The sequence below is a fragment of the Pelodiscus sinensis genome, chromosome 3, assembly GCF_052426305.1.
Source record: "Pelodiscus sinensis isolate ZL-2025 chromosome 3, ASM5242630v1, whole genome shotgun sequence".
Taxonomy (NCBI): domain Eukaryota; kingdom Metazoa; phylum Chordata; order Testudines; family Trionychidae; genus Pelodiscus; species Pelodiscus sinensis.
In genome coordinates, this window is record NC_143054.1 from 57,988,530 (window position 1) to 58,006,440 (window position 17,911).

The following is a 17,911-nucleotide window of genomic DNA, read 5'->3' on the forward strand; positions in this document are numbered from 1 at the left end:
ATGCTACTATAACAATAAGAAAAGTCAGCTGAGAAGTCAGTTTTAGAACTGCTGTAGAGGTAGAAAGCTTATCTAGGTTGGAGCACTGCCTGCAGAATGATTTAGTGCTAACAGTATGTGTGGTACTGTACAAGACTTGCAATGCAAGCATCTCTTGTGTGAAGAGTTAGTGTAAGCAAGATAGACATAGCTAGGATGCACTGAAATCCTTAGATGGCATGTAATCACAATGGGAAGTCAAGTGATGTTAGCTCTCTGTGGAAAGGATCAGGGCAAGGTCCTTCAAACTTGTGATGGCTTCCATGGGGAAGCCCATGTGAATCTTGGGATATCCATATCATTCCATGTTGTTTACTGGAAGTTATACTCCTGTTGGGTCTACTTATACCTAAACCTCTTTTCTCTCCTCTTGCCGCTTGCAAGGTAATGCTTCATAAAGCTGTCTTTTTCTGCCTGGCTAACCATGTTGAGAATACCTGGTAAATTCTGAACTTGTGTTGCTTTGGAGAGTAGTTTGGTTTAGATGGGGTTATGACACTGAACCTTTTCTCTCTCCTCCACCCACCACACTTTAAAGCTTATTTGTGTCTACTTTAGCTCATCTATGCTAAAATCAGAGTAGATTGGTCCTAATGTGTAAAAATCTATCCATTTTAGGGTAATAGAGAATAATAAACTACTTAAATTAAAGTACAGGTTGAACCTCTCGAAACTGACCAGCGGCTGACTACAGGAAGCCCGAGGCAGAGTTGCTCTGCCCCAGGCTTCCTAGAATCAGCCGCTGATCAGTTTCAGCAGCAGCTGACTTGGGGACGCCTGGGTTTCTTAAGTTGAATCTGTATGTAAGTCAGAACTGGCATCCAGATTCAGCCGCGGTTGAAACGGATCAGTTTCAGCAGCGGCTGACGCCAGTTCCGACTTACATACGGATTCAACTTAAGAACAAACCTACAGTCCCTATCTTGTACATAACCCGGGGACTGCCTGTACAGAAAGAACATTTTAAGATAGAGATAAAATGGAGCAAGGTTTAAGAAACCTCATCCACACAGCTTTAATGTTTTATCAAGATCACGTACAGTATGATGGGGGCTAATTTGGCTACGACAAATCAGGAAAGAGATCTTGGAGTTATCGTGGATAGTTCTCTGAAAACTTCCACGCAGTATCCAGCGGTGGTCAAAAAGGCATGCTGGGAATTATTAAGAAAGGGATAGAAAATAAGACCCAGAATATCTTACTGCCTCTGTATAAAACTATGGTACGCCCACATCTTGAATACTATGTACAGATGTGGTCTCCTCACCTCAAAGATATTTTGGCCTTGGAAAGGGTTCAGAAAAGGGCAACTAAAATGATGAGGGGTTTGGAATGGGTCTCATATGAGGAGAGGTTAAAGCGACTGGGACTTTTCAGTTTAGAAAAGAGGAGACTGAGGGGGGATATGATAGAGGTATATAAACTCATGAGTGGTGTGGAGAGGGCGGATAAAGAAAAGTTATTTATTAGTTCCCGAAATAGAAGAACTAGAGGACACCAAATGAAATTAATGGGTAGCAGGTTTAAAACTCATAAAAGAAAGTTCTTCACACAGCGTGTAGTCAACCTGTGGAACTCCTTGCCAGAGGAGGGTGTGAAGGCTAGGACTATAATAGAGTTTAAAGAGAAGCTAGATAATTTCATGGAGGTTAGGTCCATAAAAGGCTATTAGCCAGGGGATAAAATGGTGTCCTTGGCCTCTGTTTGTCAGAGGCTGGAGAGGGATGGCAGGAGACAAATCGCTTGATCATTGTCTTCAGTCCACCCTCTCTGGGGCACCTGGTGCTGGCCCCTGTCGGCAGACAAGATACTGAGCTAGATGGACCTTTGGTCTGACCCAGTACGGCTGTTCTTATGTAAGATAAGTCAATATATTCGTTGCAATACTGTTAAAGTTGATACATTATATGGCTTCCAAAGCCAGAGAAAACCATTATAATCACCTAGTTTGACTTTCTATATAATCCAGATCATGGAATTATTTTGGGTAAATTCTTAGATCATATCTTTTTCTAAAAGATGTGATCAGGATTTGAGAATTGTCAGTGATGGAAAATCCACCATGACCCGTGGTAGATTGGTTCAATGGTTAATTACGGTCGCTGTTTAAAAATATATAGCATCTGGAAAGGCTGATTTTTTTTTTTTTTAAGTCTAGTTTCAACTTCGAAACGGACTAGTGTCCATTTCTCTTTTAGATTGAAGAGCCCATTATTAAATATTGGTTTACCTTAACAAAGAGAAGGAGGTTAAAGGCTGAAAACAGTCTTTAAGAAATAGAGCAAGGGACATCTCACTATTTCTGATACAGTACATAGTGGGCCTAATTCTCATTTACACCAAGCCTGAGCTATGTAAAACAGCCTTCATGTAAATGAGAGTCTGCTGCAAATTGCTTATGGTGGGGTGTTGTTGTTTTTGCTTTTGCTTCTGAGTTCTCACCTGAGGAATGGCGCTGACAACTATTTTTGTGATCACCATCCATTATCTGAAAGTCTTGACTCTACCTCAGAACCCTACTGGCGTGGGTAGATGATGGCCATAGTTGCTGAAAGAAATGGCCAAACTTCATTTTAAAAGTTTGATTGTGTGGGTTTTCCTAGCCACTTTGCTCTGTTCTGTGGAGTGCTGCTTAACTTTCTGCTATTTCTCAGTCAGTTAAATTACTGGCCATACTTATTTTTATATGAACTGTTGTTGTGGCACCTTACAATTTCCTGATGGAAAGGGATGTTACAACTGCAAAGTCACATTTATTATCCATCCATACACTGCAAGTAATGGACAAGTTAACAACACCTATAACATCTTCTTATAAACCAGGGATGGGCAAATACTGGCCTGCAGGTTGTGCAAATACTGACCTGCCAGAGTTAGCTCCTGGTGGACCTCCACTGCTATGTTTACCTGCAGAGCTGCAGGTGCTGGTGATTGCAGCTCCCACTGGACACAGATCGGTGTCCCTGGCCAATGGGAGCAGCAGGAAATGGTGTCCCAATCCACTCTACTTCCTTTCACTCCCATTGACTGAGGCCAGTGGGAGCTGCAATTGCCAGTATCTGTGGCCATGCAATTAAATATAACGGCAGCCCACCAGGGACTAACTCTGGCAAACCGCTGTCATATTATTGCCCAGTTGTACTGTAAACACATCATAGTCCAATGATCCTACTGCGTTACAGAAGAAGGCAGCTTTGTATATCGAACTAGCCTGTTTTCCTCTGTGTTTCAAGTATCGTTCGTCTACTCCCTCAATCCCTTCTCAAAATCAGTTTCTTTAGCTTTTCCACTAGTGATCTCAACTTCATTCCTTCCTTTTCTTGCTCTTGTACCTGATCAGAAAACACAAAGAACAATTATGTAAGACTGAACCATCTTTATTTTTTTTAAATGCTCTCCTCAAAGCTGTGTTCTCTTCCACTTCTATAGACCTCTTCTTTTCTGAGTCAACTACTGTTAGTTACTTTTCATTGGATTATCTGCTTAGATTGTAAGCACTTCAAACTTTAAATGAGAGTCCCTGACCTGAAGTGTTTTGGGGTAAGCCCATCAACATAATAGTTAATTGACGCAACAGAGACCTAATTTAACTGTAATTGGGCTTATCATTAAATTTAGTAAGGCCTTCTGTACCTTTTGGATGATGCAGGTAAGGGTAAGCAGGAGGAAACTTGAACTTTGTTGATAGAGGCTAGGAGGGAGATTAAACAATTATCAAAGCTGAATCCAAGGCATAAGAAAATTGAGTTTAACTTTCTCTACGCCTTTCAATATATTGGTGTTTTATGGCTTCACATTGTCCAATTACTAGTGGAGTGTATGTATGGGGGGGAAGTGTTATATTTCCCAAGAGTTCTCAAAATCCCTGCTAGAGCAAACCACAGGGCTTCATTTCAAACCATTATCCTACCAACTGTTGACTAGCTGGTACTCCCGTTGGAGCCTGCAGATGTTCTTTGTTAATTGGCTGGAAGAGTCACTGTGTGTGATGCAAGGTGTTGTCTACTTTCTTGCTGCTAGGAAGCTGATATGGTTGTCTGTAGCAGTCCCAACTTTTGCAGGTCCTGGGTTTCTTGCTTGGGAAATCTAGAGTGAGTTTACTTTTATCATGTTTGGTTTGCAAGTCCTAACTTGTAAGTCTCTCAAACTTGTCTTTTCAAGGGGCATTCACTTATTGTGGCATATAAACACAGGTACCTTTTATTTTAATCCAGGCTTTGTCATTATCCTAATGCTTTTTAAAATAAATGCATAATCAAATAGCTGACTTTATTCAAATTTTTTCTCTCCAGTCTCCAGAGGGTGCTGAGGGCAAGGATGCAGCAAAAATAACTAAACAAGAGGCAAGTATAACTCCTGTATAACTCCTGTTTTTCATCTGTTGTTGTTTTAATTATTTAAATCCCAGTTATACAAGACTAAATAGTAACTGTTTCTTCATAGAGCTCCATTTATGATGAAGGGTTTTCTGGAACTGGTGTTAACCTCATTTGTGGGTACATTTGCAATTTTTTCTTGGTAAAATTCAGTCCGTTGGCACTGGAGAACTAGAGGACAGATTGCTACATGAGGCATTTTCCAGTAGCACTTCAGGCTATGGGAAAGAATCCTGAATCTTTGTGTCATGATAATTTACTTTTTAAATCCAATAAGGAAGTTCAATGCTTTGATTTGAAAAACTGAATAAACATTCAGGTAAATTAACAGTGAATTGCTTCTGATTTTAAAGTTATGAACGTTCTCCAAAGTGCATATTTGATCTGCAAACATGAGTAAGAACATAAATTCTAGGTCTCTAGAAAATGTAAAAATTAGTGAGCCAAGATAAGGAAGATGACTTGAAGATCAGACATGTAGAAAAAAATGATGCAGTAGAAGTGGCAAACCTGTAGCAATATTTAATCATAACCTTCTGAGGGAATAAATGAGCTATTTGGAAAGTAGGAAGAAGTCATGAAACGGGTGTCCTGGCTACTACAAAGATAAAAACCATGTCTTCGTGTGACATTTCCTAGAAGATCAACAAGAGAAGAATATGATTGTGTTATCTGCACAAATTTCTCTATCCCTTCCACACTGTAGGGACACACACCTTTACCCAGCTCCTAGGGCTCAGGGCGCATCTTCCTGCGGGTTTTTCAGGATCTTTAGCCACTGAAAGAGCCTCACACAGTAATATCCTTATCCTCTATTAATTGACAATTCCCAAACAAGCAGAATTGTCATGCTCACCAATCCTGATAAAGGCAGGCAGACTTCCTCTGTTGGCCAGGCAAGGTCAGTCTCTCTGGATCTTAGCTGCTGCATGTCACGGTTGTGCAGGAGAGTCCTGGCAGCTCTTATCTTAGGCTGGGTCTTGGAGGTAAGTTGTTCTTCTTGGTGTTCCTTGTCTCCCTTTGATTTTTTTTCCAGCCTTTTGCTTCCTTCCTTCAGCTTTTGTTACTTCCAATCTTCTTCTTCTTGGACCTCAGTTTATATAATGAAACCTGAGTCTTGATTAGCTATACCGTAACCAATTATTTTAGTATCATTTTACTAACCAATCATAACAAAATGACCTAACCAATCATATCCCACCACCTTAATTGATTTACACCTAACAAAATTAATTATACAACAGACTGAAACCGTTACAGATCAGACAGAAGTTTGATCACACAGTCAAATAATAGGAAAGTGTAATGACAATGATCATAGAATGAGGATTCTACAACATTCTCTATTGATAAACAGTTTCTTGCCAGACAGAATGGTGTGACTTAAGTTTTCTTTACCCATCTTGAGAACTGTTTCTTTATCTGGTGACAGTGGGGGAGCTATCAGGCCAAAGTCCCCTCCTCATAGCCTGGTGTGACACTCACATTCCATCTAAATTGTATTAAAAAGTATGTGACTCCAGGCCTTACAGTTAATGGCTGCTGCTTTTCAGTCTAGCTGCAGAAGGTGGCTTTGGTTCAGGCTTATCACAGGCCTTCCAACATGTCTACAGAAAAGTCATATTGTTACAATTGCACAAATTGGTACAGCTGAGAATTTTATATAGTTTCTATTGTACCTTATAAAATATTGTTACTATAAAAGCAGGTTAAAAGAATGTCTTAGGCAAGTATTAAACTTTTAATGTGACTGAGTTTGCATAAAATAATACAGATTCTTCTCCTCTATCAATGTTTAGATAGTGTTTCCTCAAACTAAAATCATTTTGAAGGAGAACAGTCTTAAGAGTCTCCCCTCTTCTGCCCCATTCCCGCCAAGAGATTTGACAGACATCACCGATGTCCTCTGGATACCAATATAAAGAATGAACATTTCCTGCTTCTAACTAGAAGCTTGCAGAAGCCTTGAAGGTTCCTAAATTCTTTCAAAAGAGCCTGTTCGGTCTCCAACACAAGAACACCCTTCATGGACAAAAATAGATGTAATGGCTTTGTACACAAGGGCATTACAGCACTATGTACTTAACTTCTGTTACCTACAAGAACTGAACTGCAATCAGATATCCTGTTTCATCTAGAAGCTATGCTAAGAGATTTAAACAACCTATCTTCTGAACTCAGGGATTTTACAGATTTGTGTTTAACACACTATTCTCCTGATGTCCTTGCAAACAAGTGAAGCAGACCAATGAGTAAAACCCTCTACTACATAAAAAAGCCATTGTAGTTTGTGTTTGTGTGTGTGTGTGTGTGTGTGTGTGTGTGTATAAAACAATTTAAAAAAATATTGTATTTGCATACATATAAAATACAGTATTTAAAAAGCATTGTTCTCTAGATGAGCGCGGTCTTATCTCTACTTTCTAAAGTTTATAGTTGGCATGCTAGAGAGCTATGGGATATAAACATGGATTTAACCTGGAACTTGGGGTACAGGGTATCCATAATTCTGTGCTTAAAAATTAATTGAAATCCTGTCTTTTTAGACTGTTCAGCAGTGTTGCTGTTCAAACTGAGGGGTAGCCGTGTTAGTCTGAATCTTCAAAAGCAGTGAGGAGTCCTGTGTCATTTTATAGACTAACCGAAGTGTTGGATCATAACCTTTGTGGGCAAAGATCCACTTTGTCCGATGCATGTAGTAGAAATTTCCAGAGGCAGGTATAAATATGCAGGCCAGAATCAGGCTGGAGTTGATTAGGTGGATCCGATCAGGGAGGATGAGGCCCACTTCTAGTAGCTGATCTGGAGGTGTGAATATTAAGAGAGGAGAAGCTGTTTTTGTAGTTAGCTAGCCATTCACAGTCTTTGTTTAATCCTGAGTTGATTGTGTCAAACTTGAAGATGAACTGTAGCTCAGCAGTTTCTCTTTGAAGTCTGGTCCTGAAGTTTTTTTGCTGCAGGATGGCTACCTTTAGATCTGCAATTGTGTGTCCAGGGAGACTGAAGTATTCCCCTACAGATTTTTGTATGTTGCCATTCCTAATATCTGATTTGTGTCCATTTAATCTTTTACATAGGGACTGTCCAGTTTGGAGCCCTACTCACTGCTGTAGAGGCTTTTAAGCCATCTCCCTCTAGCACCAGCTCCTGCCTGCTCCCTGGTCCCCGCTGCCTCTGTAGGAGGCAGTGGGGGTGGGTAGATGGGTCCATGGAGCCAGCATGCACAAGGAGCCTGCTTGAAAGTTGGCTTCCCGTGGGTATTGTCTCCAGCCTGTGCCACTCACTCACCACACTGCTGCCTCTCTATCAAAGGCAGTAGGGTGGGGGTGGGAAACCTGCTTAAAGCCAGCTCCTCATGGGCACTAACTCCTACTTTCCCCGTGCCCCGCCCCCCCTTGCTGCCTCTGATACAGAAGTGTGCTGCTTAACCCCAGTGCTGGCTCAACTGCAAACAGGACAATCAGCTGAACTGAGCAATGCCTGGGGTTTTCTGTGAAACTGTTTTGGACAATCATTAAAAGTAAGCAGCATGCGTGTTGCTTCAATATCTCCATTTCCCTGACAGAGGCTGATACAGAGGTAGCAAGGGTCAGGGAGTGAGTGCATGTAGTTGATAAGATTAACCAGTAAGCCAGTGCTTATTGGTTAATCATGTACTGAACTACACGTTCACATCCCTAGCTCTAGGACATTCTGGGCAGCCGCCATGCGTTGGAGCTCTGAGACCCACCAGGCATCACCACTGCCATGTGCCGGGCGGCTTTGTCGTCGGCTTGCTGCAGGCAACCACTGTCCTGCTGGTTGTGCAGGGGTCCATGCTGCTGGCCCTCCACTGGGATTCTCTAGTCCTGCAACTTCTGTGCTGGACCAGAGGATCCCAGGTAAGAGAGTTTCAACCTGTACAAAATTGGAACCAGATTTATTTTTTTTCCACCAAGCCAAAGGCCTGGCCAAATTGAAACAGTACAAATAAAACTGAGTCAGGAACTAGTTATAATATGGTTTTGTCCTGGCCCTGTTACAACTCAGTTCTGGTTTTTAGTATACACAAGCTCTCTAGTCAGGCTCTGTAACCAGCTTCATTAACTCACTGACCATTGTAATACATTCGGGGCCTGAGAGTGGAGAACAAGGTAACAACATGTTTTTAAATATTTCCCTGGGTAGCATAGGTTGGGGGAGCCCGTGCTTCCCCAAAGAGCCAGGTGTTCTCTGCAGAAGGGGTGGAGCTGGGGTCTAGCCTCCCCCAGACAGCAGTTCACATGCCTCCCAGGAGTATTTGCCAAACTTTCTCATCTTCCGCACTTGACTTAAGAAAAAAGCAGACACATGGAATTCATTTGTGGGTGGGGTAGAGAGATCAAATCTTTAACTACCCTGCCCCAATAGTTTTCTTTTAAGTGCAAAAGCTGTCAAATGTCTATCCTTTGATCCTGTAACTGGCTCTGTGCAGGTGCACTCCTGTACCTACATGGTATCTGTTGTAGGATTGGCCCTTACTTTACCTTTTTAAAATATCAATAATATAGAATAGACACAACCACCTTAACTTGCATTTGTTGGAAAATAATTTTTACAGAGTGTTTAAAAGTAAGAAAGATTAAAGAAACACTCTTTTTCCTCAGTATTTTCAGTTCACTTGCTTTGTGCTTTTGATAGTCTTCTGTAGAAACAGTTTCACTATTTCCTTTGTGTAGTCAGTTTTTCTCCCGTTTGCATAGGCCTTTCACACAGCAACAAGGGTGAGATAAACACTTATAAAATAGGACACTGTAAAACTGCACCTGCTCTCAAATCTATCAGCATTTGTAGTTACTGAAACTTCTGAACTCATTTAAAAAAAAAAAGGCAACAGAAGATGAAGTTTACCATGTCTCTTCAAAACTTGAAAAATACAGTGGCGGCAGCACCCTTCATGTGTATTTACAACTAAGGAATTTTGTTGTCTTAGTGATATAATTTTAGTTAACACCAAAAGAATGAGTGACATGTTTTGTCTTGGTTTGAATATGATCTGCTGAAAGCCTACAAATATTTTCCCCTCCTTTTTATAGCCCACAAGACGATCCGCAAGATTGTCAGCTGTAAGTATTCCTATGTGCTCTTCCTAGGCATGTATTTTCTCATTCCAGGCAAACAGGTCATCATATTTTGTTTGATTCGTTTATTTTGAAAAGCATTAAAGCTCTCTGGAGGGAAGGGTGTTTAGTTTAATATAACAAAAGACAAACATTCTCCTAAAGAGAACTTTGTTCTTTTTCTCTCACTGGTATGCCTGTTGTACACAAAATATGACTTGGCACTTCTGGAAGCTCTATCTCCTGATAGGTCAACAGATGCTGATTGTGAAGATGCAACTTCCTCTGTGAAAGACTGGGGGCCACTGTAGTAGGGCTTTATTTGATACTTCTGATACTTTTTGATTACTTTTCTTTAAGTGTAAGTAGAACAAGTGGGAGGAGGAAATTTCCCTTTTTCTTTCTGTAAATTTGCTAAACTACAGGTGTTCATATATTTTAATAATAGCCCACTTCAGAAGTAATGGAGGAGGAAGAACCTTTTAGCAATGTCATATTAGACTACAGGAGATGGTGGGCTTCTGTGGTGGAATTCTCCAAATTCCCTGTTAAACTCTTAAAATGACTCCAAATTTACTTTCGCTCTAGCATGTAGTGAGGCAGTAAATACAGACTAGTCTGTGGTGTCAGTTGAGGTACATGAAACTTTTCTGGTCTTTTAAGAGGTGCATTCTAGGATGCAAGGGAAAAGGTGTGCTTGAGAGGCTGGTAGTGAATTATCTAATATATTGTATAATTGCAAATATTTTATAGAAACCTGCTCCACCAAAACCTGAACCCAAACCAAGGAAAACTACAAAGGTAAAATTCTTCTAATTTAAATTGCAGTAACCAAATAATCATGCACTTTTAGTTTTTGTATTGCATATTTAATTTTACTTGTTTCAGATTCCATGAACAACTTCAGAAGCAGACACATTTTTTTCATGTTTTATCTTTAAAAGCAAAACACACATGCTACTGTCCTACTTAAAATGTCTTGCTGTTGGTTTGCAGTGCATACACTTGCTTCCTAAGCAGAGCTATTCACAGTAGCAACATCTCTTCCTTTTCCCAGAGTTGGAGTCCTTTCCTGGATTTGCAGGATTGCTCAAAGTAGCTGCACTATCAACCTGGGATCTAGCAGTTCTCACATTAATGTGTCATCTTATTCTGCACTCCCCCCACGCTCTTCCCCCTTCCCTTCCCCTCCCCTGCCCCGACTAAATGGACAGCATTGCAGCCATTAGTAAGATGCTCTTGTCTTACACCTATTTCTCTTATGAAAATGTAGCTAATGCTAAGGATGCTGATTTATAAATAAAGGTAGAATTAAAGGTACAGCAAAATGAAGTGGTGTTGACTTTCTAGGCCAATATAGTCAAAATACAAGTCCTATGTAAGGTATATAGGTCAGAAGTTTCAGACTCTACTACGAGAAGTTCTAGAAAAGTATTTCAGAAAACAGACTTATTGGAGCCTAAGGAAGATGCAAAATAAGAACAATTGTACCAGAAAAAGCATGTTGGATGTGGAGGAGTGTTTTAGCCCCCCTCAGTATTTCCTTCTATATTTCTGATAGACAAATATTAGAATCTTAATTAAAAAGTCATATACTAGATCTTCTGTGACTTGGGACATTTTGGGTGTAAACTATCATAGCTGAGACTACTGGCAAAATAATGTTAAGATTATCCTGTTCTCTTGAAATGGGATTGTTATAAATTGGGGAAACAGGCTTCTATAAAAAAGGAGGGAGGGACTTATTAAAGAAAGGAATGTAGTAGGTTTTATCTTTTTCAGTACAAGTAATGAAAATGTAACTTTGGTGTATGTCCTTCACAAAAGGACGTATATATTTGAGGCATATTTCCAGCACTTTATTCTTTAATGAGAATTTTTTATGATGGGTTTTTTTTAATAACCACCTGTTTTCCCCAAACTGTAATTTGATTACATTTGAGGACTGGATTAAATTTGGTCTTGATAGATTTGGGCAACTCTTACACAAAATGAGCAAATTTATACTTTGATGAACTAACAAGAAATTTCTGATTAACATTATATTGTAAGTAATTTCACATCTTAGCTTTAAACACTAAAAATTATAACAGCATTTACAAAACTGAAATACTTACCTGTCTCTCTATGTGAAGACTTATCTAGAATGTATAAATTCTTGCTACAAGATTAACACATAGAAAATAGTTAGCATGTAATAAATGGAAAGAAGTTGGATCCTAATACACCATTTGACAGTTAATAGTTTATTCTTTTTTGTGGGAAGCACAAAGCATCTCCTCCTAAATGTTTATCAGGATTCATCTCAATATCCAATGCCAAATCCTCAGCCTTACCTTTGTAACCCCATAAAGTCTTTATAAAATTGGGTCGCTACGCACAGGCTTCTGCTGGCATTGTAAGACTCGCCAGGTACTCCTAAGTGAAATAATAAAGTACTGTTAAATTTTCAATTGATGGCAGCAATTGCAGGAGAGGTATATAACCCTCTGCTTTGTCACTTGTGAGTAAATGCATTCCAGATCTTCTTCAGTGAGGTAGCTGACATTTTTGTACTAATGTGTTGTATGCAACTTACTCAGATAGTAGATCATAATTCATAGATAGTCGCAAGTATCCTTCATCTTCTAATACATGCTTTCTCTATTTTGGTCCTTTATCAGAAGGAACCTGGAACAAAGGCTAACAAAGGTGCTAAAGGGAAGAAGGATGAAAAACAAGATGCTGCAAAGGAAGGTACTACACCATCTGAAAATGGTGAAAATAAAGCTGAAGAGGTACTTTCCACACAGACCTCCCACTGAGTGCATCAGTGTTTTTTAAATTATTCAATCTTTCAGCCATTGATAGCATGTTCATAATGTTTCTTTTTATTGCCCATAATGTTATTGCAGATTCGCATCTCTCGTTCAACTGTTAGTGTTTCAACATCAAGAGGTGCCCCACCCAGCACACTGTCAGTTAAAGGGCAGATTGAAACAGTGAAAGTTAAGGGTACGGTAGAGCATTCTGCATGTGTGCAGTGAATAGAAACAGATAGTAGTGTGGTGCTTTTCATTATGAACAATGGAAGCTGGCAGGTAAGGCTTCTATGGCTTTTGAAAAGCAAGGACCAATAAATGAAGATAAGTGTGTGTGTACTGTTGTGTCTGTAAACATTATAATAGTTTGAAATTGAGTGGTTGCAAATAATGCATCAAAGGAGAAGGTACTAGTGTGGGGACTTTTTTTTTTTACATGTGGAGCTGTTACTTATTATAGTAATTGTTTTTTTTTTTTCCCTTCCCCTTCACAGGCACAGAGAACTGAATCTCTAGGTGACAAGAGCGAATGAATTGTCATGAAAATTTTGGGTTGATTTTATGTACCTCTTGGACAACTTTTAAAAGATATTTTTATCAAGTATTTTGTAAATGCTAATTTTTTTAGGACAATAATAGTTAACATATTAAACTGTATATGAACATATCCCTTCTCATAACCATGCTTTTAGAAATTCTCATTGCTGCCAAGTAATATAAACATCAACTTAGCATTGCAAGGTGTGTGTCAAATTGGATCAGCATTCCATACACTTGCTTTAAAAAATTAAGTCTTGTGCATATGGTGGTGGTTTTTATTGTGCGTATTTGAATTTTTCATGCAGTTTTTCTAGAGCAATAATCAGTGGTGCTTTTGTACTTAGGGTTTATGTGATTTTAATGAAACATGGATAGCTGTGGCCACCTGCTGACTATTTTGGGTTCTATTAATGGATTAAAATAAAAGGTCTCCTTGCCTGCAAATCTACAGCGTCCTAATGTTTTCTCTAAATCAGAGGAATGCCGGACTCATTTTTTAACTATTGTGTGGAAGACTAAATGGTTTAGCAACTATTGTGTTCTGCATGCACTAAGTTTCTGATGCTTTTTTGCTGGTCTCCGATAAAAATATTTAAATGTCCACATGAGAGTAGCAGGTCAAGATTTTCAGTGGTCCACATATTAATGGCCTTTTCAATATTAACTAGTGTATTTGTATTTACTATCACAGTTGAATAGACTTTGTATTACTATACCAGTATAACACAAAGTAAAATACCAAAACAGAATGAATTGCTTGACTGATACAAATGTACAGTAATTGAAAGGCATTCAGGAGCAGTTTTGCTTCCTCTTTCTCTGCCCCCCACTTGATCTAATACAAAGATTTTTTTTTTTTAATTTTCAGCAGCTTAGTACATGGAGCCATTGTTTCTACCTACAGCCCACATTTAATATAAAATAGTAATTGCTATTCTGCTTCAGCAGACAGTTGTAAATGTATTGCAATTGCTGTTAAACAGCACTATACCTAGTATGTGGTAGAAATGGAACAATTAAAATATTTTTGAGGGGCTTGTGGTGGCAGTAAATTAGCTAATGATTTTTAGTACCTATCCATTACACCTCTTCAGCTCATTATAAGCGCCTTTGATAGCTTTTTCTTTACTCTCTTCTGGAACGCTAGTATTTTTATTGTTGTTTGTGGGGATGGGAAAGTGAGAGAGAAATGTTCTCTATTCAGTAACATTTATTTGTGTTGCTCAAGTGGTGGCCATTATGTCTGAGGATAGTTTTGCTTGTTTCGGTCAATAAATAAATACTGTATTGCTTAACCTTAGTGTCTTATTTATTATTTAGGAAACAAGTTATCTGCAGTATCCTTGTCTTAACTTTTTTAACCCCTACCTCTCACTCCATGATAGTACATTTCTGCTTATTTGTTACATTTACATATACATGATCGTGATTGTGGCCTTGGGTACTACCATTAATATTTCTACTGTGCTAAGCCCTGTGCAATAGTATATTGAGTTGCTGTCCTAACACCAAGGATCTTATCAAAGAAAGAATTTACATTTATGGAAATAAGTTAAGAGTAATCCATTGGAGAGGATACAATAAAGATGATAATCCAATTAGAAGGGAAGTAGCTATTCCTCCTCAGAATGATGCCTGTACAACACTCTATGATTTTCTTCCTAAAGATGGATCCCGTTAAACTGGGTCATTTTATAAATGGTAACTGAGATGGAGCTTAAGTGACTTGGTCAGTGTCACAGTCTGTGGCAGAACTGGGGTACAAATCCCAATCTCCCACTGTGGCTGTTTAATAAAATCATCCTTTTGCTTAGAAAATTCCACACAGAAGAACTTCCATGGAATTCTAAATCCATAAAATTCTAGTTTATTGACTTAAGTTTTCTGATTTTCAGGAAAAGTGAGAAATTTCTGTATGGGGAGTTTGTTTGTTTGTTTTTAATCTTCAATCACTGACACCCTAGGGCAACATTTTCAAAGCACTTCATGAGATTTCAGGGCCCTTTTTTTTTTTTTTAAACCTTCAGATTGCTGGCACTTTCCATGTCTCTAACCAAACAAGTGCTTTCAAACTCATCTGGAGACAACTGGTGTCCTGCATATCACCTCCCAGTTATTTGGAGCTAGTTCTAAAATAGCTTTTGCTATGAAATTATAATTTAAAGGTGCCAGATGTCTTAGAGTTCATGGTAGGCTAAGTTTTTTGAAAAAAATTAGTTCAGTAGTTTTGAAGTTTACATTTATCAAGCTCAGACTTTTTTACAAGTAGTCGTTTACACTGATTCAAAGTTAGTGAGGTTTAAAAAACTTAGATTCTCTCCCCATGTGACTTCTTCAGAATCTGTCACTGATTTAAAAATAACCCAATTTGGAAGTCTGCAGGTACTTACTGTAGCAGGTTACATAAAACCTTCAGTTTATTTTAGATATTTTATTTAAAAAATCCTTTATTATAAAAAGACCGTGTGTTAAGGTATAAGCACAACAGAGCTGAGGTTGAACTTTCAACCTTAAATGTTGATTTCTTAATCTAACAGTTGCATTCATGATAGTTTTATTCTATATTAATTTAAAAATATTCTGTTGATTGTAAATAAAATGTTCATATATTAATAAAATCTCATTGTTATAACTCTCCTTAGTAAGTAGTCAGCCCATTTTATCCACTGCTTACAATCTATTTAAAATCTGCTGCTCATTTAATTGACTGCAGTGACTCTTCCATGTTATCTGTCAATTCAGTTATATTGGTTACAACTGAATATGAGATTCAGATGGAAAATCCTATTGCTGCCATTTTAAGGCTCTTCAAGCACTAATCACCAATATATTTGCAATTATTTCTATTCTGTTGTGCAGCATTATGGTATTTAAAAATTGTCTCATTTGCTTTTTGCACAGGTTTGTAAACTTAGGAATTTTTGCACCTAATTGCGAAATATTTTTCATGTCACAGTTAACTTTGTTTTGATTTTTGCAATTTAAAGTATACTTTTAAATTTGATAGCTAAGTTGCAATAATCATGAAAGCTAAGTTGCAGTAGAAGTCAAATATAATGCAAAAAAACCCATTTCCTGTATTGGTCTTTTTACTTCTCTTGACTGTGAATACAATCATGGATCTCAGTCCTCTAGCTCAACTCACTGACCTGAAATAGCTCACTCGGAGAAACATCAAGGCTTTTCACCCTAGGAACCATTGGAGATGAGGTTTGAGCTCTGTATAAGCAGGGTAGTAATAAATGTGTGAGGTATTTTTTTAACCTTTCTGGGATTGGTGGACCAATATTGGAATATTGTGTAGCATTCTGGTGTCAGCATTTTTAAAGGATGATGAAAAATAAAATGGCTGCAAAAACAGCCTGAAAAAATGGTTGGAAAGAGTCCTGCAGAGAGGAACTTAAAGAATTCAATCTGGTTAGCTTGTCAAAAAGATCAACAGGTAACTTGACTTTCTTCTTTGTGGGGAGAAAATACAGAGTGCTACCGGGCTGGAAGTTGAAGACAGTCAAATTAGACCTGATATATATTTTAAACAATGAGGGTGGTTAACTTTTTGAACAAACTACCAAGGGAAGTGGTGAATTCTTCGCTCCTAGATGTCTTAAACAAGAATGGATGTTTTCCTCTAACACCTATTTTAGTCATGCACAAGGTATTTGGTCCAATATGGGTTTAGTGAGTTTATGCAGGAGGTCAGATAAGATGAACCAGTGGTTCTTCTGGCCTCAAAACTAAATAAAAACTATTTCATGAGTTGCTGTATTTTTGTTTTTTCCAAGTTCAGTGAGTAGGTCAAGACCCTGGTTGCAATAGATATAGGATTTCAGTAATGGAAAAAAGAAAAAGTTATAATTGACTGGATCTAGGCTAAGAAGAAATAATTAAATAATAGAATTAATAGAAATAATAAAAGTGAAAAGATATTAATTTGGAGGCAGGGCAAGGTGTTTCAGAAAGTGTGTGCAGCATATTTTATACAGTAGATGTTAAAGTACTGCATATCCTTGAAGTAGCTCTGTCCTTAAATACAAAAGTAAAATTAATTCATGAATCGGGACTACAAAATACTTAACACATAGTGAGCTAACGGTTGAGTAAGATGGTTTCTCATTGTGAGATGAATGGATGATAGTGCTAGTAAAAGTAAATGTCATGAATGAAGAAATCAAAGTGATCTATAACATTCCCATGGCAGATTGAAATAGTTAGCTTTAAACTAGACCACATACAGGTTCTAAGTGTGGTGTTGGCACTGCCATTAAACAAGATTTTTTTTTAATTCTTATAACAGAGCTAATCATCCTGCCATTGCTCTTCCATCTTTTGCTTTAGTTATTCCTCAAAAATAAATCATCTATTTCAAATGCTGTTAAAACCTATGTTGCCAACTCAGTAATATTTAGTAGTATTCTGAAAGTCCTGATTTGTGTAGTCTAGCATGAGAATCTCAGCTTTCCTTGGGGGAAAACAAACAAACAAACAAAAATCTAGCCCTTATGCTTATAGCGAAAAGCTTGAAAACGTGACTTTTAATCATCCAAAAGTCAAAAGACCATCAAATTGATTATTTTTAAAATTCTCATTACTTCAAGGGCATGGCAATATTGTGAAACTGAAAAGGGGTGAGGTAACTAACTTTAAAATGAGGCTATCAGTGGGAACAGTCACTCTTGTTGAGCTAAGGTAAACTGGTTTCCTTGAGTTTACTCTAATCCAGGGCTACTCAACTTTGGAAGCCCCATGGGGCACAATGATGCTCACAGCACATGCTGAGGGCCGCAGCTTAAGTGTGGTTGCATATTTATGCAAATATACTGTATATGCAAATAGCTTTTCACACTGACTGGCATGAATACAAAGATTAAGGCAAGACTACACCACACACAGGCCCCATTTAAGTAAGGCAGGTCTGCTGATATTAATAAAATGCAATGTTTACCCAATTTCCACCCATATGACAGAACTTTTAATGAGCAAAGACAGTCCAAGAAAAACTACTAAAACACATACCAACAGAAGACCATTATATTGACTACATTTTTGGTTTGGCTCCCACCCGTGGGTGGCAAACAAA

At 38.3% G+C, this 17,911-nt stretch overlaps 1 protein-coding gene across 3 annotated transcripts in view; it reads left to right on the forward strand.

Annotated features, from left to right (window-relative positions):
- HMGN3 (high mobility group nucleosomal binding domain 3) overlaps positions 1 to 14,129 on the forward strand; it is a 38,293-nt gene extending 24,164 nt beyond the window's left edge. The window contains exons 2-7 of one of the 3 annotated variants that reach the window (XM_014577993.4): positions 4,332 to 4,382; positions 9,470 to 9,499; positions 10,247 to 10,294; positions 12,157 to 12,270; positions 12,388 to 12,487; positions 12,789 to 14,129. In XM_014577993.4, coding sequence (XP_014433479.1) covers positions 4,332 to 4,382; positions 9,470 to 9,499; positions 10,247 to 10,294; positions 12,157 to 12,270; positions 12,388 to 12,487; positions 12,789 to 12,802 — 357 coding nt within the window. In that variant the 3' untranslated portion in view covers positions 12,803 to 14,129. The other 2 variants (XM_075923787.2, XM_075923788.2) reach the window with 2 other exon arrangements.
- Positions 14,130 to 17,911: the final 3,782 nt, after the last annotated feature.